The sequence below is a fragment of the Neolamprologus brichardi genome, chromosome 16 (assembly GCF_056152115.1).
Source record: "Neolamprologus brichardi isolate AB-2024 chromosome 16, ASM5615211v1, whole genome shotgun sequence".
Taxonomy (NCBI): domain Eukaryota; kingdom Metazoa; phylum Chordata; class Actinopteri; order Cichliformes; family Cichlidae; genus Neolamprologus; species Neolamprologus brichardi.
In genome coordinates, this window is record NC_142119.1 from 20,867,202 (window position 1) to 20,889,679 (window position 22,478).

Genomic DNA, 22,478 nt, shown 5'->3' on the forward strand with positions numbered 1-22,478 from the left:
AAACACTGCTGCGAGGCTACTTTTATCTTCATTTTAAATCAACTTGCTAAAAAAAGGGAAGAAAGGCTCTGAGTTTTCTGAAGATTTATGATTTTTTTCTGGAAAAACTTTAAAAAGATTCACTGAAATTACAAACTGGTTGTACAACTGGCTGATACTTGTGACTTTTGAAAAGTGTCCATCTGATTTTAAACTAGGCTGAAATCTAAAATCTGTTAAAGATGTTGAAACTCTGTACAAAGTGCTATTGCAACACACTCTGAAACTCCCTCCCACTGAGCCGAGTTCTGTGGTCTCTTTTAAAAAGGAGCTGAAAATGTTGCTTGCAGGTAACTTTTTTGGACTCCATGTTTTTAGTATTTTGTTGTGAAGCACTTTGTGATATTTGTCTTGAAATGTGCTGCATAGCACATAGCACAAAACTGTACTCATTTACTTACTTTTCTGAGATGCAGCGGAGCTGTAAAAGTGTGAAATGTGCAGGGGTGACATTAAATTTTATTTCACCAATAAAGTGGTGGGGTGGGATGCTGCAAATTTTAGTATGCTTTCTTTTTTTGTAGAGACCTGGGTTGCAGATGTGCTATAAAACTATTTAAAAAATAAATAAGTAAAATAATATATATTAATTCATACTGAACTTGGAGGATCAAAATCAGGTATCGTGCTAGTGTTGATCCAATACCATCGGTATCTGGACCAATCCTCACACCTTACAAGGGGCACCAAAACGTGGAGAGGCAAACATGATGACAGATGCAGATGCATGATGACAGATGATGCAGGTAAACCAAAATATTGTAACTTATACATTGTGTCGGGCTTCCTACAGTCTCAAAATAAAACCTATCCACCACTTTATAACTTTATTTTGCTCCTCAAGCCATCACCTAAATATGAGCAACACACTTGCTACCAAGCTGGTACAATGAAATGTGCATGTGTTGTATCCATGTTGGTGTAGGGAAAATGCTCCAATCAAATGTCCTCAAGGGACCAGATAAACTTAGCTATCTATACAACTGATAGTTTTTCGTGTATTTTAAAGATAGATAAAATAAATATATGCACAGTAGTCACTTGAGCAAAATACACAAAGTATATCAGTAAATAAACAAGTTAAAGGAATAAAAATAAAATGGGCTGATTTGATGCACTTGGGTCACAGTTTAGCCTTGAGCCTGGCACTGTCCTCCCTGTCTGGCTCCCTCATGCCGGTGGTCGGGCCAGGCTGTGTGAAGAGAATCCTCCCTTGTTTCTGGAGCAAGAGGCGGGCCTTTAGAAAGAAGGAATGCACTGAAGCTTTCCTGCAGGCTCCCCTTCACATGTTGAGGAACGTCCGTCCCGCGTCCCGACATGGACATGTGGCCGCTGCTGCTCCTGTTTGTCCAGCTCTGCTTCTGCTCCGGGTATGAAGGTAAACAGCAACTTACAGCCTCTCATTCATCTCCCGGACGTTTTTAACCGTACTGAAAAGAAGAAATATCAAATGGTAGAGCAGCTTATCTTGAGAGAGAGTCCACATGGACAGACTCTGGGGGTGCCAGTGGCTTGGCGGAAGGGTAAGTTTGGTAAATTATGCGCTTTGGGCTTAGAGATGACTGTAAGTTGAACTGAGTTTGAGGTTTCTCGTCCCCCCCCCGCTGCTGGTGTTTGGTGAACCGCGGCTGTGTTTACGTGGAGGGGGTGGAGAGCGGGGGGAGTGCAGTGTGCATGTGGGGGACGTTTCTGTGCGCACAGCTCGGTCGGTGGCGCTAATCACAGGCCCGCAGCTGATCTGCACTCAAAGTTTAATTTTCGCTTCTTCATGCCTCCACCTCTTAATCTTTGATACCGCGCAAAGAGGCTGAAAAGACCCCAATAGCTAAGAGCTTTGAATTAAAATGAACAAAGGGCCTTCACATATTTTGGCTTCGGGTATTTGGAATTATTTACACTACTTAACACTAAAGAGTTTCTGTTCTAATGTTGAATTCCAAATACATATAGTTCCAAAGAGTTTACTGCTTTTCTTTGGATGAATGAAACAAGATGTTGTGCAACACAGCAGTCACTCCATAATGCAAATAATCACCGTTGATGTGCAAGATCCAGTGTAAGAAACATAAAGCCTGTAGCCTCCAGCGAGAAGCTGAAATGACTGAAAGCATAAGTCTGGATGAAGTGTTGTGTATGTGTGTGTGTGTGTGTGTGTGTGTCCCAGCTTGTGCAGTCAGTTGCAGTGGCTGTGTGCCTGTAGATGGTTTGAGAGTGGCTCACCGCTGCTGTATGATCATACAGGCTGAAACATGAACACAAGCTGTGGAGCAGATTCATACTGACACACTAAAAACTGCTCATTGAGTCGACAGTCAGGACTGTTCTTGTGTATGCGCCTGCATCTATTATGAGGAGTTTATTTTACTGGGCTCTGTTTGTGTTTGTTCTTTTGGTTAGTAAGCCTTTTATTAGTTAGGCATGGCCAGGGTTGTGTGGCAGTGCACCAGAGTCAAATCTAGAGATGTGCAGTTGCTTTTGCTCCTTTCGGGCTCTTTTTTTTTTTTGTGGGGCGGGGGGTGTTACTCGTAATAGGGCCATGTAGTCACTCAATCACAGCCAGATCACATTTTCCATGAGGGTATGTTTTACTGATGTGGGTCATACACCTCATGAAGGGAGTAGTTTGAGGAAATGCCAGCAAGTACCATCATCGAGGAAGTCTGCTTGAAAGCAACCTGCATAATTACAAAGCAATGCACAAGGACCAGACCAAGAACTCTCTAGTAATTCCTCAGTCAGTGTTAGAGCTTTTTAGAATTTTCTTAAATTTATCACCCTGGATCCACAATATTTGAGTTGAGGGTGGATCTGGTTCACGTTCTTCATTGCAATACAGGGATATTGACCTTGGTGAAGGATAGACTGAAGTGTTATTAGAGGCGTTTGCATGTGGCTCAAAGAGAAAGCAGCAGGAGGATTTACAAAATGTTCAATGAAGTCTTCATTATTCACTTGTGGCCATGATGTACTAAAACCATATTTGTAAGGATTAATAGAGTGAACTCAATAAGTTCAATCTATAAGTTAATAAGCAGTGTGAGACGGGCCCTTGGCTACCTCCAGTCGCTAAGGTGAAGTGTTCTCCCACTAAACTGATATCCAAGCCTGGTGGTTATTAGAGTCCGAGCAATACTGGCTGGGCTGATATATGAGCTATTAGCTGTTTGTCGGTATAATGGTATCAGCATTTATAATAACCAATAACTTAAAATCAAGAGTAAAGAAGTGACGAGAGAAACACGTTTGAGAAATTTTAGAGAAATCTGTTTCGTGTGTCTGAATATCACTCTGTTATATTTTTAAATCACTGGATATTGGTGTATGGGTCTATCGCTCTGCTGTTTATGAGGGACAACAGCTTGTCTGAGTGAGTGGATGAAATGAAGGGCTGCAACAATGGTCACTTTAAGATAAATGCAGATTATTTTGGACTGTGAATCCTGAAGATACATGATGCATACATCCATTTGAATGGCATGTGTCTGTGTGGTGCTGATCAAATGTTTCTCTAAAAATCGTTGCCTTCCTCTGAAAGTGTTGAGTGAACTGAAACACTAAAACAGGAGAAACTGCAGTGTTCCCCACATCCCCCCTTAGAGTTCACTATCCTTCCTGGGGTCCATCCGACCCATTGTTGATGCAGAAATATTGATTGTCTCCGCTTTAGGAATGGACAAACAGATGCTAAATAAAGATCCGGTGTGAAATGATTGGTTTCTAGCAGTGAACCTGGTGAACACTAACTGAATGAGTCAAACACCTCAGCTGCCAACAGCTTCTAGTTATTTTGTATCTCTCAGGTGATGAAGTGCTTCATCCTGCTTGGCTAGTAATTACAGAGGTTTTACTGGATATAAGTATTTGATTTTACACGAGACACACAAACCAGATGCATCAAGGCGTCATCAGTTGAGAGCACTTAGGCGAGTTTACTTTCCTTAATAGGTTTTCACTCGCTGTGGTGGGTTGTAGGGTGTAACACTGTACCTCTATGTAAGGTGATGTTGATGAAACCCTGAGCAGTTTGCTCCTCAGGGTCAGAAACTGCTGATGTAATGAGAAAAGCAAAGCAGACATGTGAGTGTAAGTGAGACACAAGTCATTAGTGCAGAAAAAAGGGAATTATGTAAGTTTGTAATCGTGGCGTTTTGAATTGAGTTCTACAGAAATGACAGCGCATTTTATTTATTATTCTTCCCCTCCGGTAGCCTGCAGCCACATTTACCGGAAAAGAGCTTCTTCCACATAATGACGGTTTGTATTACAGGCCTGCAGAGAACAGCTAATTGGAGAATCAGGCTCTGTAATTTAAAGCATATTCACTCCCAGAGGTTTCTCAGGAAGGCAAGCTCCTGCCATTCCTGCACTGTTAACACTGAGAACTCCTTTGAAGTAAGAGAGATGGACAGGAAGATGATGCTGGCTGCCGATCCCCTCCTCATCGCGTTGACAGATTCGTTAAATATAAATGAAGGAAAGTCTCAGATCGCTCAATCCCTGTTTTGAAATCCTTTGAATGTGGAGCTCTCTCATCAACAAGCACAAACCAGACCCAGTCCATTTATTCCAGCTGCGTAGCCGCTGTGATCCAATCAAATCTGTCCCACCTATGGGTGAGAAAGGTATCAGCAGCTGTTGAGAGCTGCAGATGGAGACATCAGTGATGGGAGAGTTCACGCTGCTCTGAGCATCCTTGTGTGCCCTCCGTCCTTCATGGCTGCTTGTAGAAAAAAAAAAAAGTCTACTCGAAAAGTAAACAATATAAGAAAAAGTTATTTGTTCTTTGAAGTTGAATATCTGAACTCCAATGCTCTTGTTTAGTTGCTTTTGTTTATTACAGAGCCAAGACCCAAATTGGTTTCTGCAGCGTGTAAACAAAGTGGATGAATAAGTTACATGTGTGCTAAGCATTTTTAGAGAGTGGGAAGGGTTAACTATTTGTTCCCTGCAGGCCAGTGTGGCACAACAGCGTTTCATCTTATTTAAATATACAGAGATTAATAATTGAGTTTGGGGAGAGGCTATTGATTGGCTCGACTAAGATTTATGGCTGTTGTATCTCTCCTGGTGGTGAGATTATCATTCATCATGGATTTTGTATCTAATCCCATTTTAAAGAAAATTATTATTCTTTTAGCTAATATAGCTGAAAGACGCAGCTTTTGGTGAGGTGTCCTTAGACTGAGGCTGTTCCTAAACCAAGGTTGCTCCTGGTGGCAGGTGACCACCTTGGTGTGTGAGTGTTTCTGAATGAGTGAATGAGAAACACCATAACACACTCTTGGGTAACACCAAGCTACAAAAGTGTTACATAAAGCGGTTTTTTATACTGAGAGGAGCATTTCTGTTTGTTTTATTGATCTTTTTTACACATGATGGCTGTTTTAGTTGTGAATGATAAGGAGTTATAAGTTGCACAGTGAGGCAAATGTTGTTTTTTTTTACCTTAAGCTTATGAAAAGTAGTGATGTGCATGACTTGTCATGGTCTCATTGTTTTTATGATTTGTTAGTTGTTTTTGAATAATTGTGGAGCTTTTAACTTATTTTCATTCTCTTAGTTATTTAGGTTATTTTATCCATTTGTTTTAAGTTTCCCAGCCTTTCCTGGTATTTCCTGTAAAGTTCAGATACACATTTGTCTTTAGCTTTCCTTTCACTTGTGTCCTTATTGGTTTCACCTGTGTCTCATTACCCTCCTGTGTCCAGAGGCGGGATGACTGTGAAACTGCATGCTCACTTGCTAACACCTTGCCAATCACATATCATTAGCCAATGAACACACCCAAGATTATCCTCATTTCTGAAATATAGAATGACCAAGATTTACAAAGGAGACTTAATTTTTTAATTCAGTATGAACCAAAATTAGCAACTGGGTCCATAAACTCAGCAGAAAAGTGTGTATAGCGATCAGGGCAGAGGCCTGTTTTCCCACACAGTTCAATAGGACAGGGAGCATTTTTGCAGCCACAAGCACTGCCCCCTGGTGGCCACATAAAGAATGCATATTTAAGGCACTTCTTGGCTTCACTTTTCCGACTATGAAGCTACATCTATCTTGTATATTGTCTGTGGTTTTAGTAAGGCAAACTGTGCTATTACAACAACTTCAGTTATCATGTCATACACACTGACCCATTCTGATAACATGCAGCCAGTGAAAAACGAGTGGCTGTAAAACAGTGATCACATTTTTATAGAATAAGATAGAATACACTTTATTTATGTCACAAGCTTTGAAACTCTCACACTGCAGTTACCAAAAAACACAATTTAGAACAAAATGGATTAAATGAAGTAAAGCTCGGGAAAATAATGGGTGACTTAATAAATTAGCTCACTAATGTTAAAACTGCAGAAGGAATGGGAACTCAATTTTTAAAAAAGGTGTTAAAGATGAGTAAGATTATTGTATTAAAGCCTGTTTATGTGTGTTAGGAAACCCAAAGGGAATCACTCGGCTCAGAGTTTGGCATAAACAACACAAACGCGTGGATGGATCCACTAAATGTGGCTCAGTGGATTAAGGCCAAACATCTTAACTTTGGTCTTAACTGTCCAGCTGACACTGTTCCAGAAGTCTTTTTCTTTGCGCAACTTTACAAAACTAAGCTGTGCTGCCATGTTCTTTTTAGAGAAGAGGCTTTCTCCTGGCACCCCTTAGGCAGCTACTTTTCTAATAACTGGTGAAAAAACAACCCGTTTTAATAAGTCTGTGAATAATTGCTTTTTTCTCAATATTTAATTAGCAGATTTCTTGTTATGCAAAGTGCAAGCAATTTCTCACTGTAACTGCTACATCTTGTTACATTACTCCACAGTAAAAGTGAAAAAGGATCCAGTGATGATTTTTATTTCTTTTTGTAAACACAGCTCTAGCAACGGTGTCAAATGCACTGCTTTTCCTACCTTTTGATTCACAGCAATTTAATTTTAACTGATAGTCGTAAAAACATGTTTTTTGCATGTCTTGCAAACTGAACTAGTAATCTAGTAAACAGCAAGATAAAGTTAACAAATGCACAAGTTCTTCAAATTCTCCATAAATGAACGTAAATCTTTAAGTCTACCCATAAAAAGCACAAAAATAGGGTTATGACTGCCAGTTGCATCACAGTGTAAATGATCACATCCTGTTTGTTTGCAGTTGCTGCAAATTCCTTCAGAGCTGATAACTTTGACGGTGCATGTGGTTCTAACTAGTGTTCACTATAATGCTGAAACACACACACACAGACACACCTGTAATTAGTTTTCCATAACTTTCTTTCCTCCCTCCCTCGCCCCATTAAGAAGCAGACACTTAAGTTTTCCCATTAGACAGCTAAATCTGACTCACTCAGTATGTGGGTTTGCTCTGTGCAGTCGATGCTGTGTGATCTGAATGCTGAAACCTCAAAGCTTGTTGTGTGTGTGTGCATGTGTGTAACTGTGTGCTATATGACTTGCAGCATTTTTGCCCAGACAGCATTTTTTAGACTGACAGAAAAACCACGCTGAGGAAGAAGGAGTGGTAGCTACTGGTGATTTTTATCTTGGGCTCATTGACTGACATGTGGCCGATATGCTGAAGGTGGTCTGAACACTCCTTTGTGGACCCTGAACAGAGAACACATTCACGCCGGGCTTCATAACATCTCTGAGCCAGTTTTATTCCTGCTTCTTTAACCCCATCCTTACTCATTTCCTCTCAGCTTTATTAGCTCCAGGCCTGCTCTATCTTACCTATCCCTTCATCCTCTTTCCTAGATGAATCCCCCTGGCTCCTCACAGATTGGCTGTGAGTGCCTCTCAATGATGTGTCACATTTCAGCGTTTTTTCATGTTTTCTCAGTAATGTGTCACTGCTAAAGATGACACAATATGGACGGCTATGGTGGGTATATGTTTTGGAGCTGTTTTGTAGCAAAACGTTTCAAATGAGGATCACAGAGTGTATCCCTGTGTTAAAAAGATTCGTTTTTCCAAGCCAACTGGAAAACAGAGATCTTTTGGGACTTACTTATTCTTCTTGCATGTGTTCTGTCCAGTGGATTCTGATTACTCCCACCCGTGGTATCTGGATTAGATGAAGTTGAGCAATACTTTTAGGCTGTTCTTGGTGCTGTTTTGCAGGGCGGATAAAAGCCCTGCAGGTCAGCCCAGGACAAAGCTTTCAAACATTGCCTAACATGAACGTAGCTCTTCATTGTATTAGTTGCTTTTTTCTTGCTTTCTTTTACCCCCAGGGTCAGGACGGTACGCCTACGGAGACGACGAGGACTGGTATTCTCATACCTATAGAGGTAACGACACTTGGTTTGTCAATGCCACAGCATGCACGCAGGCATACAGGATCAGTTTAAACTTAACTCGCATTTCAATTCAATAAGTTTTTAGATTAGAAGTAGAAAATTAATGCACCATAGTTAAGAAAGTACACTCACCAGCCACTTTGTTAGATACACCTATTCAACTGCCCAATAATGCAATCATATGAGTGGAACTCAGTGAATCTAAACATGGTCAACATGACCCCCTGATGTTCAAACTGAGCATCTGAATGGGGAAGAAAAGGGATTTAAGTGACTTTAAATGTAGCGTGGTTGTTGGGTATTGTTGCAGATTTCAGAAACTGATGATCTACTGGGATTTTCTCTAGACAACCATCTCTAGGGTTTACAGAGAATGATTGAAAAAAAGAGAAAATATTCAGTTCCCTTGGCAAAAATGGAAACCACTCATTATAAATAAGGCATGCATAAGAGCAGCTGGGCTACAACAGCAGAAGACCACGCTAGGTGCCATTCCTCTCAGATAACAGGAAGTGGATTGAAAAAATGTTGCCTGGTCTGATGAGTCTCAATTTCTGTTGTGACATTCAGATGGTGTAAGCCACACGGAAGCATGGATCCATCCTGTAATGTATCAGTGGTTCATGCTACTGTTGGTGGCGTAACTACTACTCAAATGTCCTCCACAATCACTAGATCTCAAACCAAAAGAGCAGCTTTGGGATGTGGTAGAATGGGAGATTCTCGTCATGCATGTGTGATGCTATCATGTCAATATGGACCAAAATCTCTGAGGAATGTCTCCAGCACCTTGTTGAATCTCTGCCATGAAGAATTAAAGTAATTCTGAAGGCCGAATACACAGCAATGTGTACCTAATGAAGTGGTCAGAGAGTGTACACACCCAAGTTTAAATTGAGGCAAGAATTTCACAGGATAAAATTTTAGATAAAATGCTAAAAAATTGTTTAGCTTGAACAAAAATAGTTGAACTCATTTCAGTTCCTCCAAAGAACCATTAATTCAACACCAGCTCATTCAGCCAGTTTTGTAAACTGACACTGTTACGTCAAAGTAGCTTCCCATTTTAAATCTAGGGTCAGTTAGACACGGAACATTATCATCCCGGCCAAACCGCACTCTCCTCTTGTGTAAAAGCTCAGATATAATATTTTCTCTTACTCGTTGGCTGTGGAAATTTTGCCAACACACACACCAGCACAGAGAGAAGGAGCAAGGGTGGTTTGCTGTGTAATGAAAACTCATTTTGTCTCCACCTGGAAGTAAGCCTGAGCTTGTGTGTATTCTCCTCTGTGTGTTTGTGGTGGTCTGTAGGCTCAATGTTCAACTAGAGCCAGCAGGAAATAAACTGCAGATTTTGATTTTCCTGTATTGGAATAAGAACCTTGTGGCCCCTTAAATTTGGCAACATTCAAGAACTTTTACACAGGCATCACAGAGATGGGCAGCTATCCACTCTGTGAGGAAGCGAGTTGAAATGTGCAATTTCAAGCAAAGATCTCAAAGGAATAGTTTGATTTTTTTTAAAGAAAGAAATTCTTTCTTACTTTAAGTTTGTTGAGAAGATTAGAAGATTGATTCAGTCTCTTTAATAAACAAATCTATCAGAAGTGAACACTGAATTCAGTCTGCAGAGTTTAGCTTATGCGGAGTCACTGAAAGTGCAGTACTGTGCAAAAGGTCTTGTAGTAGTAATTCCTCAATTCCTGATACTTTGCTAGAAAAATGGATATAATGAATGATTGAAACATATGCAAACATACATGGAAAATATATGAGGTAAAAACCGAGTTTGTACAATTCAAACAAGTTTAAAAATCGATATTTGGTACGACCACCTTTATTCTTCAACACAGCCTGAAATCACTTAGATATGCTTTCTTCTTGAAGGACATTCAAAGCTCTTATTTGGATGTTGGCTGCCGTTTGTTCTGTTTTCAGTCTAGATAATCCCACACTGCCGTTGAGGTCCAGTCATGTATTGGGGAGGCCAATACATGACTGATAAATAAGACAGACACGATCTCCAACACGACTGACAAAACGCCGCTTCAAACCACGACAGAGCCAACACCGTGTTTTTTATGGCGTTATTTTTGTGCCACTATTCTGAGCGCATGTAAAAAAATGCTAGATGGTGGGTAACAGGCATCTCCGAAAACGTTAGAGCACTTATGCAAATATGTGATGTCTTGATAAATCGAGCAAATATTTGAAGTTTACACAGCACCATTCTCGCATGAAAATATCTTAAAAGTTTATTTTGTGACCCAGACAGAGTAATATTTAAAACTCCGCCACTCTGTGTTCCTCCGCCACTGCCTCGTTTGAGTTTTGGACTAAAGGGATTCTGGGATATTGCATTTCGTCATTTTGAGCTGATTGGAGACCAAAACAGCCAATCAGATATTTTTTGCATCCAAGTCTGTGATTGGCTGGTTTTGTGGCACAAATATAACGGTGTAGAGAGAAAGAGTTGAGCGCGCACGGGCAGAAATGCTGAGAGCGCGAGCAACACATTGCGAGGGAGCACAAGTGCAAAAACTGAGCGACAACTGCTATTGTGTGTGTGTGGATAATAGCAAACACTGAAATACATTGTTTTGCACGCAGCAATGAATTTTGTTCACTCAAATTTAGCTTTTCTTCGCTCAAAATAAATTTCTCCTCAAAATGCAACACTTGCACCTGCAATGTTTTTTTTACGTGCGCTCAGAATAGTGGCACAAAAATAACGCCATAGTTTTACAGATGTAGACATCAAAGACATCTCTCTCCTGACCTCCACTGTACATTTTGATGATGATTCAACTTTGGCCCAAAGGACCAGTCACCACTCACTTACCTGATGTTTTTCCCACAGGTTTTTGCTGTATTTTCTCCTAGTTCTTCAGGACATGACTTTCAGATACAGTTCATCTGCTGTAGATTGTTTTGCCACTTCCTTTTTTCCCCTTCACTTCACACCATGTGCACTGGGTCCTTACTTTCTTTAAGGACACACTGCACACAGTGCCTAGAAATATGCCAAGTTTTCAGCTAATAGCTCTTTGCGAGTCACGTTCTTGGGACAAAATTACTATTTTATGCCTGTCAAGATGTGCTATCTTTGGCATTTTTATCAATTCAACCAAAGAAATGGAAACAAATTATGTGTTTTTATGACATGCTGCTATTAACAAAGTGCCTAAAGCAACAAAAAATTGGTCTTTGCTAAGTTGTCTGTTATGTGTAGACATAGCACCGGTTCATTCCTTGCTTGTGGTGCCCTTTGTATGTTTGAATAATTCATAGGTCAGTCTTAAGTGGCTTAACAAAACAAACAAACAAACAAACAAAAAACATACATCTGAAATGGTCAGGTATAAGCACTGGACTGAAAATGAGTGTAAAAGCAGCCAATGTTCAAAGACAAATTGCTCAAGACTACTTTTGAAACAAAATACAAAGAAATAATAGTTGGCTCCAGACTTTTGCACAGTACTGTATCTCAGTATGAAAACCTGAAATAGACTTCTTAACTGTCTTCTCTAAGATCTCTAAGAAAGTCAAAATCTTCCTTTAATTAAGGCACCATTTTTCTAGACTTTAACTTTCCCTGGTCATCCTTATCAGCATCAGGAACAGTCCTAACCAGGGAAAGATGATAATGGATCCAGGGGACCATAAACTTTGAATCCTAAATCAGTTAAGGATAAGGATAAAAAAGAGCTGCATTCTTAATAAAGACTGTAATTTGTGTGGTGCCTTTCACGCTCTGAAACCACGCGCAAACACAACAACTTAAGTGCTCTCTACACACATTATTATCAGTCTTTTACTCGAGTGACACTATCTCCTTTGCCTCATGAGACTGTTGGATAATGGAAGTCACTGAAAAGGTAATAAGAAATCCACTGTATCTGCCTGTACTCAAGGCGATGGGTGGGTTTTTGTTCTTTCACTCTGGCAGTGGAAGTATCTCTCTAAGCTTCTATGATCACAGGTAAGTGCTTGTTACTGAGCGTCTGTCACTCAAGGCCACACCATAAAGACATGAGATAAAACAATGAAGAAAAGGTCAGTGCCTCGTTCTGCTGTTTTTTAGGAACCCCGTGGTGCGCACCCATTAAAATTAAACATGGTGACGTGAGCTGTCGTACACCCAGAGGAGAGCACTACAGGAACGTGATGGGGACACGGTGTAAAATCCGCTGCAAGCAGGGATATGAAGCTCAGAGTTCAGAGGTGGTGTGCATGGCGAGCAAACACTGGTCCTCTAACTACGCCTGCCGAGGTGAGAAAGTCCACTTGAACATGCGCACACATTGCGTTTCTCACTGTTTAAATGTATGCATGTATTCAACACACGCATTATAGCCATGGATTACTTATCAAAATGGATGAAGGGAGGTGGGATATCATCAAACTGGGAACCCAGAGATGCCGCTGTTTGGAGCCAGAACCTTCCACAGAGCTGCCAATCAGCAGACAAACTGCAGAAATCAAAGCTGTCTATAAGCCTTCAAATCTTATTAACAGAGCCGTCATCCATAATGACCACAGGCACGCTTTGTGGACAGCCCAAATTTAGCAAATGAGACCGTACTGACTGTTCTAGAGAGATTTTGTTTCTGAGTGCAGCCAGATAGCTTGTAGCTGCACATTAAAGCATCACGTCAAAGTGATTCCTGCGTGATTAGAGCTCATTCCTGATTCTAGAAATAGAAATATTATATGCTTTGAACCACATATCACAGTCTTCTTTAGGGGATGTAGTTTGTTGGATTTTTTTTTTTTTTATACTTTTGTGTGCCACCTGTCTCCTCAGGAATTTGCATATGCAGGCAAACCTCAGCACCTGCGTCTGCTTGCTTACTCTGTCAAACTTGGTTCAGTTTAATTTATACTGGTCCAATTCACAAGTTCAGTGTACTCAACGCTGTAAGGTAAAGATGCTATGAGTGACAGTTAGGAGAAAAAACTCCCTTTTTTAACAGGAAGACATTAACCAGGAGAACCAGACTCAAAAGAAGTTCGTAGATCAAACACCTACAGCAGAAGCAACGTTTCAAACCAAACATTAACTGTAGAAAGAGTGTCTACATCCTGAGTCTGATCTGGGAGCTCGTTCCATAGGAGAGGAGTCTGGCAGCTGACGGCTTTGCCACCTCCTGAGACATGAGTGTGTGTGTGTGTGTATAAGTATTTAAATGCATCTGTTGCAATGGAACCCTCATGCAAGCACCACATTAACAATGAGCTCATCCTGCTTTCAGAGATCCGTTGTCCTAAGCTGGATATGCCCATTAATGGTGGCTACAAGTGCTCAGACGGCTCTTACTTCAACTCTCGCTGTGAGTTCTTCTGCTCACCCGGATTCACTCTGAAGGGCCAGAAGACGGCAACGTGCCGCTACAACGCGGTGTGGAGTGCAGGAGTGCCCACCTGTGTTGGTAAGACTGTTTGCATTGTTGTTGTTGTTCTTTTGTGTACAGTTTGGTCTCCCAAAGAGGACTGAAGCCTCTAAGCTGCTAACAAGTAATTAGCTGTCAGAGGCACACCGTCAGCTCCAGCTCTCACTTATGCGTCTCTATTACTATTTGTCCTGATACAGTGTTTGGCAAAGTTAGAACTCTGTGTGTTATACTCAGAGACACATACAGCAGACTTTCACCGTCACCAGTGTGTAATGTGTTTCATTTCTTTGCGCCAATCTGAACTAAAAATGGCTTTCAGCTTTGTGACCTGTACTTAGTGTCATTGCACAGAACTAAAGCCAGTGACAGTGTCATCACCTGAATCTGTGAGGACACTTTCCTCACAAGATTCATCTTTGTCTCCGCAGTCATCCTACTTTTTGTGTTGCTTTAAAAGATTTTTTAGATGTCTTTCGTGTACTTCAAGCATGTCTTTCATCTATGCTAGATTTGATTTAGGAGGATGCACCGTATAACTTTATGTTGCAAGAGTTACAGTGATAGCAAGTTTTTTTTAATTTTTTAATTTTTTAAAATTTTCTGTAGATATTGATCCTCCAAAAATCAAGTGTCCAAATGTGAAGGATAAGTGGGCAGAACCTGGAAAGCTGACAGCGAGGGTGACTTGGGACACACCAGAGGGTGTCGACACTGCAGACGGCATCCTCACAGAGTCAGTTGCTTTTCTGCTTCCTTGTTAAGCCCCCAACAGTAAGTTGAAAGATTAAAACTGAGAATGTGTTTTTTGTTTTTTTTCCACCCCAGTGTTATCCTTAAAGGAAAACCCTCAAAATCCAACTTCCCAGAGGGGCTCCATAAAATGTCTTACACTGTGTTTGATCGGGCTGGGAACAAAGGGTCCTGCCGCTTTGCTGTCAGAGTGCGAGGTGAGCCTCTAAAAGCAGAGGATAAGATTTTGATCGTTTGTCTGGAACAGGGTTTTTGGTCACACACTCTTTCAGGGGGTTGTCTCCAAGAAGTCTCCAAAGATTATAGAAAAATATATTTAATTGGTAGACTAACATTATACAATGCAATATTTGCTAGGATGCGTGTTAGACCAAGACAGAACAGATGTACGGTACATACAGAATATGTGTGCAAAAGTCTTGCAGTATAAGGCAAAATAAGTGCAGTGATTTATTGCAAAAATAAACATGTGCAAAAATATATGGAAATACACTATATATCCACCTACATACAGCCATCTCTCTGGTTCTGTTTCAGATCTTTGCTTGAATTTTAATGCCCATAATGTCTATCTGCTGTAGATAGCATTTTTTTGGGACTGCTTCTTCTTCTTGTCTAGTTTCCTCAGATTTTTTTTTCATGTTTAGATGCCAGAGGTTCTGCTAAAATCCTTGTTGGTGCTAAAATAGTCATATCAAAGTGGCTAAAGATACAATTTATTATGAGGGGACTAAACACTGGTTCATTCCTTGAGTAAGGTACCTTATTTATGCTTGAATGATTCGTTTTTCTGAAAATGTAATCTCCAAAGATCCCTTTTAAAAAAATGACAAGACTGGCTGCTTGGAAGCAAAATAGAAAGTAGGGGCAGCTCAAGACCTTTGCACAGTACTGTGGCAGTTACCTGAATGCAACTCCAACTTTTATTTTTCACCTTTAGCACAACGGTTTATGCATAAGCCAAGTCTGAACATATGATACAGAATAATATGACAAATATCTATTAGGCAAGAGTTAAGCAGGCTTGTAAAAAGCTAATTCTCCAGAATCTTACTGTCTCTTTTGTGAACAGTGCGTCGCTGCGGCCCTCTCTTTCCTCCGGACAATGGTTACATGAAGTGCGACAGTGACAAAGACAACTACGGAGCCACCTGTGAATTCACCTGCACTGGCGGCTCCGAGCTACGGGGCAGCGCTGCCAGAGTGTGTCAGTATGGACTCACCTGGTCGGGCTCAGACACAACCTGTGCACGTAAGTACTGCATGCTGTTCAAGCCATACAAGCTGTTCTCGTACAGACATGACAATCGTCATTGTATTAGTTTAAGTCATTCAGAAATGGAAGGATAAACATAGATATAGACCTTTCTAACTCCTTTTACCATCACTGTGTCATGTTCTTAGCCTGTATTTATAATAAGTAGACATTGTGTACTTCCAGGATTTATGAAAAAGACAAAAAATCTGTAGTAACAACCAAAACACATGCAAGTAGTTTTCAGCTCACTGCTCACATCTTCTCCAGTTTCTGTTTTATGTCTCTTTGTGTTTTTGTGAGTATAAAGGTTTCATTTCCAACCATTTGAATCATATGCAGTGGTTTTCATTAAGTGTTTTTTTTCTACTCAGTTTGTCTGTTTTTCATATGGTTTGGCTGTCAAAATGTTTTTGTGTCTTGCCGTCATTTTGGCTACTTTGTCTGGCAGTTTTCTTTCCCCATCTGGCTGAAATGCAGTGAATCTACTTCATTAAAGAGAAGGTTCAATATACAGTGACTTTAAAGACAAAGACAAACTTCTGATAGATCAGTTTTTTGTCGATATGATACAACTTAAAATAATAAAATACAATTTAAATTGGCAATTGAAAAATATATATCCCACTAGCTTTTATCTAGTTTCCCAAAAAGCCTCATTTTCACTGTTTAGTTTTGCTTTTTGGGATGAAATCTTCAGAGGAAAAAGCTTGCTTGTGCAACAAGTCAGTAAGAGAGACACTTTGTTGTCTTGTAACCTGCTGGGAGTTTTTACAAGTAGCTGAAATTGCTGAAGATTAAATTAAGTGTAGAAATATTGCAGTGTGAGAGGGAATCCTGGAGTCTGAAAAGGTGAATGATCACAGAAACTGAAAGAAAAAAGGAAACCATGAGCCTCGGACATTACTCAATAGAGAGCTCAAGGACTTGAGAGAATTTAGTTTGCATTCATTTACAAAATCTGCTTACTTATTAGCCCAATATGACGTTTTAAAATCGAAATTCTGTCCTGTGAAATATTATATGGCCTGATATTTATGTAAGTGGCTTTCTTCACCATTGAATGTAATCAAAACAGAGGTGGAGGTCACTTTTTGACTACAGAAACTAAGAGGGATCCTGCTTAATGCAGAGATATTGGGGTGCATTTTCTTTTTTCATATAGGTCCTGTAACCTTTTCTGGTTTTATATGAGAATCCAAAATGAGGACAATATCTCGCCTCTCTTACCGATCGATTGGACCTGAAGTTGGACCTACAGAGACAGACTGGAACGCAGAATAAATATAAAAAGTGCTTTTATTGTTTACCAAATGTAAAAAGTGATGCGCATTGTGGCACGAGAATCAATACAAAAATAAAATCCAATCGCAAAGATACTAAAAGAAAGCAGTGAGCCAGCTGGTGAAAACACGAGGGTGATGGGACAACAACAGGGTTAGGACTGTGGGTCAGAGGACACAGACTAAATGCTCACACCAGGGAGAGGGATAAGGCAGGGATGAACTCAGTCAAGACAATAATGAAGGCAGGGAAAGGAACAAAGGCGAGACAGCCACAGGAGGAACTGACTTTCGGAAACAAACACACAGACAAACGATGAGAAGCAGAAAGAGGAAACATAGGAGGCACAGAAAAAGAGGAAAACCCTACAGAAACACAAAGGACCGTTAAACAGTAAGGATTATAATCGAAAACAAGGGTCATAGCAAAGACCGTGACCCATTAATTTGATTTTATCATCTGAGCAGCCAAAAACAATCAATGATGAAACATCTCACAGAAATAATGTGTTGTAATAGCACCCTTTTCTTTGTAGTGTGTGTGTCACGCCTTGTCTCATCACTTTAAATTGTCCGTTCGATGTCGCCACAGCCATGAACATCAACGTGGGAGTGCGTACGGCTGCTGCGCTGCTGGACCAGTTCTATGAGAAGCGAAGGCTCCTCGTTATCTCCGCGCCAACGGCTGCCAATCATAATTACCGCTTCCAGATGACTAACTTGCAGGTGAGGCACGACTCTCAGTTAATGAGCTGAATGTGAGTCGACTGAGACGGAGGGGTGGAAGTCAATGCTGGAGCGACTTGCGTCCTCTGTGATGATGCACACAAAGACAGCCTCGGTGTGTTTGTGGGTTTTTTTTTCGCCGATTTGCCACCTAAGTGGGTAAAAGTGGTGACACAAATAAATAGGAGAGAGGGTGTTGTGGTGATGAACACGAAATGTCACGGCAGTGAATAAATGATAGTGACACTGGCTCTGATAAGGCTATTCTGGGGTGGATGCTTTCCCACATCATCAGACAACATTAAGTCAGAGCTGTTTTTAAATGCCTGACCTTTCAAAGTGACTCGGATATCAGCTGAAAGATAAACTGGTGTCAGTTTGTGAACAAGATGACTGATCGGTCCTGCAGTCTGTCGATTGGTTATCAGGAATTTCTACAGTTAGTTTGAAAGTGAAGGAAAAAACAGTTCATTTTCACCTTATTTGGGAAAATGGTGATAATTTTAGACAATTACACAACTGTCCTATCAGTATGGTTATTTATTCACTGCAAACACTTTAAAAATCATCTTGCTGCAGTAGCAGACAAAGGAACTGTCAGAAAGTTTGGGCTGTGTGGAATAGGCAGATCTAACTTGAAACGAGTTTTTATGCAAACTGTGGAGAGATTTTCCCCTCAGGGCTCAGTGAAGTCTGTCCAAATCTATCTGTGTTGTGTGCCACAACTTCACAGCTTAAAAAGCAAAAAGAGTGTCAGTGTAGCTGTAAGTTAGCGTAAATGTACTAAACTGTATGCTTTCATAATAACATAGCAGATTAGCCATGATGTCAGGCGTCTCTTGGAAATGAGAATTTTAATCTCAATGAGATCTTTTACCTGGATAAATAAAGGGCTAATAATTAGCTCAGATAGTTTCACATTTTAGTAGCAAGATAAGCACACGTGTAGACACTGTTCTAATACTTACCTTAGTATATTAATACTAAATAAGTAGCAAACTGCAGTGCTGTACAAGTTATCTCTATCACCTGAACATCATTCGAAACACTGACAAAAATCCCCCTGTACATTCACAGATTTATAACACACGTACGCAGGGATCCTGTAGCATTCACGCGTTTATATAAAGGAATGAGTCGAAATATCAATATTACAATAAATTGTTTATTAATATGCTTGCAACAGTTATTCAGTTAGGTTTTACTTACAAAGTGCCAATTCACAGCAGCAGTCACCTCATGGAGTATTATATTGTAAGGTAAGGACTCTACAATCTACAATATTACTTAATCAAAACCAGGCTCAGGAAAAGTGAGCCGTCTGAGAAAAGAGCAAAGAGAAGAAAGGACAAATAGGAATGCAGAAAAAGTGCTTTCAGATTTTAATCCACCATGTAGTACCATCTGGAAAGAGTCTGATAGCCAATAGCTTCATTTTACAACATGGCAGTGAACCCTGCTAATGCAATAAAATCATACCTGGACAGAAAAAACACACACACATTATTAGACATGGATCGGCCTCCCCAGAGCCCGGATCTCAAGATTACCGAAGCAGTGTGGGATCATCTTGACAGAAAACGGAACAAGAGGCACAAAACATCCAAAGAAAAGCTTTGGGAGTCCTTCAAGAAGCCCGGACATTTAGATAAATTGTTGGACCTGAGAGGTGGCTCAAGACTTTTGCACAGCACTGTAGGCACATTGTCTTTTCAATTATTGGTGTGAAAAATGTCTCGTTTTAAGTCTATTTTTGTTAACTTTAACCTGCTGACCAACATCAACAGCCTGCCGGATTGTTTGAATTCCTGTTCATGCAATAAGGACAGGAGTGGGGTTTCCACAGGTTTCCACTAACACACACAAAAAATATCAATTACTGGATTAAAATTTGCCCCTCTCTTTATGAACAAAAATCCAGTGTGTATAGTTGTTGGACACATGATGTCTCCCAGTTCTGCTTTTTCTAGTGTGCTGCGGATTTGAGATTCCAGATCAAGCTCTTAACTTGAAACAGAGCCAAGACTGGCTCCAAATTAGTCACAGTCTAAAACAGTGTAGTCATACGTACATGTGGAAAACACATGCACAGAGACAGCATTGTTTTCGAGTGGCGCTGAACGTAATCAAAAACATAAAACTGATGGATCTGTGTGTCTGTGTCCTGTGAGAACAGCAAGCTCAGTGTGGCCTGGACTTGAGACATGTGACAGTAATCGAGCTGGTCGGGACTTACCCGGCACAAGTCGGCCGGATTCGACACAACCTGCTTTCTCCAGGACTGGCCCTGCAGCTCAGGTACTAACATGCAAACACACCCACCTCTGTTAACTTCAGCACGTGTGACTTTTGCTCGCTCCTGCTCATTGAACTGAATGCGTTTCTTAGGTTACTGCTCCGGATTCCTCAAAGGTCTTTCCAAATGGTGCTGGTAGACAAGCAGGGCATAGACAAACAACGCTACCCGTTTCCGATCACAGCGGCTGAATTATTCACCACCATCGACACTTTCCCCCTCCGCAAAGACGAGATGCTGGTACAGCAGGAGGCGGGCCAGACCTGCCAGTCATAAAACGCCCAGTACACTTCCATGGACTGTCAGCCATCTTTGAGCTTTCCCTCCTTCGTCACAGCAGAAAAGACTCAGATCTCCCGTTTCCATCCACATGTCACACGTTCCTACCTGAACCAAATCTGCCCTGTATCCTGTGTGCGCGAGCATGTCTGTGTTTGTTTGTGTGTGTGTGTGTCAAAGGTTTGGATGTCAGTCATGGTGCTAATCACACAGTGCATTACAGTCATACTGATTCCTGTGTCTTGTCTGTATTTTATTTGTTCTGTTATTATTATTATTTTCAAAGCAGAATAATTGTCTTACTACTTTGTAAAAAAAAAAGAAGTCTTTTTTCTGTATAAACTGGAAGACCTTTCACCTAATATTTATGTTGCACCTTTCCCAATAAGGATGTACTCTGTACGTGCAGTGCATCTGTGTCTGAATTTGCAAACACTGATTAAATATGTGTAGTGCGGAGGATGTGCTCCTGTGTGCGTCAGTGTGAGGAAGCAGTCTGCAAAAGTGCCCGAGGACAAGTAAAGAGAGAAAGTTAAGAGGGCAAATGATTCACAGGAGAACTTGATAAGTCAGTACTAAATATTTTCCTAAAATACAAATTGTCCTTGAAGCAAAAAAAAACAACAACTTCCTTCCACAACTTAAAAAAAAACCCAATTGAATGCAGTGATTTGCAAAACATTTAAACCTTATGTTTAATTGAGTAATCGGAGGAAAACCTTGAATATTTAATGTATTCTTGTTTTGAATTTTATGTCTAAACAATCCTCAGCTCCGTTTTGTGTTCAGTATCACTCACTAAGTTGTTCCAAAAAAGGATGTGCAGCAGACAAATTCTGGTTCCAGGACTGTTTTTGCAACACTGCATTTTAAATATGGGAATATTTTTCTTTATAAGAGCCAATAAGGGCATGCTATGATGTTTAGCTCTTTGTTTGACATCTGTTTAATAGTCCTACAGCTCGATGGTCCACTGGTTTTCTTTGGGAAAAGGAAAAAGGTGGAAGCATGCAGAGAATCACACATTCTAGTCTGGCATATTCATGACCTTTGAAGGTCTTCAGTTAGATGATTCCTGAACTTGACATTTAAAATTTTCATGAATATGCCTCATAGCTTATGAAAAAACAAAACAAAATATTCAGATTAGTAGTATATTTCAGTTTAAGTGAAATACAATTTAAACAGTATGAATACTTTGCATCGTCAGTACAAGCAGCCACAATCGTGTTGTTGACTCCACAGTTACCCAGATGAGTTTTTTCATCAGGAGATCCTTACTGAAAAGGCTGGCTGCTCACAGAGTGCTCCATCAAAACATAAACAGAATACTGGAAGAGGAAAAGGTGCACAAGCAACAGGGATGACGGCAGTTTTGAGAAGATCATCAAGAAAAGTCTATTCAAGAACTGACTGAGGATGATGTCATTGCATCAAGAGCCACGACACAAACACATCTTTAGGAAAGAAGCTACAAATGTCTCATTCCTAATATTAAGTCAGTCCTGAACCACAGACATCAGAAAGCGTCTTACCTGGACTGTTCCTCAGTAATCCAAAGTACTCTTTTCAGATAAAATCACATTTTGTTTTTTTTTTTCAGAAATCAAATTTTAGAAATTTCATAAATTTTAGAAATTTAATTCTGGTGGAAGAGTGGAGACAGAGAATCCAGGGTGTTTAGAGTCCTGTGGGATGTTTCTGCAATATAATGATTGTGGTTCCCCCGACATCTCCTGGTGTTGGCTAGCCTGAACATTAAAAATTTAAAATATGAGGATATTTTATTTTATTTTCACTTGCTACACACGGGACAGACATGACTGGGGGAAAGAAAAGAGAAAAAAAAAGGGAAAGAAAAACAGTGGGGAAGAGGGATGGTGATAAAGGGCAAAAAACAAAAACCAACAAAACAAACAGACAAAAAAATACATATCAATTACCTGGATCACCTGTTGAGAAAGAATAAAGAGAAAACAAGCAAAAAAAAGAGCAATATAATATACACCGCGATGATCTATGTGAATATAACAGTAAATACTAAATATTGAATATTATTGTGCAGCACGTAGGATCGACAGCGCACAGTGTGCTTTGAGGTAGGAGCCAAAAAGGGTGTAGTTTGTCTGTCCAGTGTGAAGTTTCCAGGTCATCT

General features: G+C 40.3%; 1 protein-coding gene across 3 annotated transcripts; it reads left to right on the forward strand.

Annotated features, from left to right (window-relative positions):
* Positions 1-1,294: 1,294 nt before the first annotated feature.
* Positions 1,295-20,782, forward strand: srpx (sushi-repeat containing protein X-linked). 3 transcript variants are annotated; one of them, XM_006788303.3, is made up of 10 exons: positions 1,295-1,417; positions 8,270-8,326; positions 12,423-12,611; positions 13,594-13,770; positions 14,341-14,467; positions 14,560-14,681; positions 15,557-15,736; positions 17,615-17,748; positions 19,925-20,046; positions 20,137-20,782. In XM_006788303.3, exons 1-10 carry the CDS (start codon positions 1,357-1,359, stop codon positions 20,318-20,320), a joined length of 1,353 nt encoding a protein of 450 aa, XP_006788366.1. In that variant the 5' UTR covers positions 1,295-1,356; the 3' UTR covers positions 20,321-20,782. The 3 variants fall into 3 exon arrangements, with proteins under 3 accessions (XP_006788366.1, XP_087685693.1, XP_087685694.1); XM_087829568.1 differs by lacking the exon at positions 1,295-1,417 and adding an exon at positions 1,449-1,562; XM_087829567.1 differs by lacking the exon at positions 8,270-8,326.
* The last annotated feature ends 1,696 nt before the right edge of the window (positions 20,783-22,478 follow it).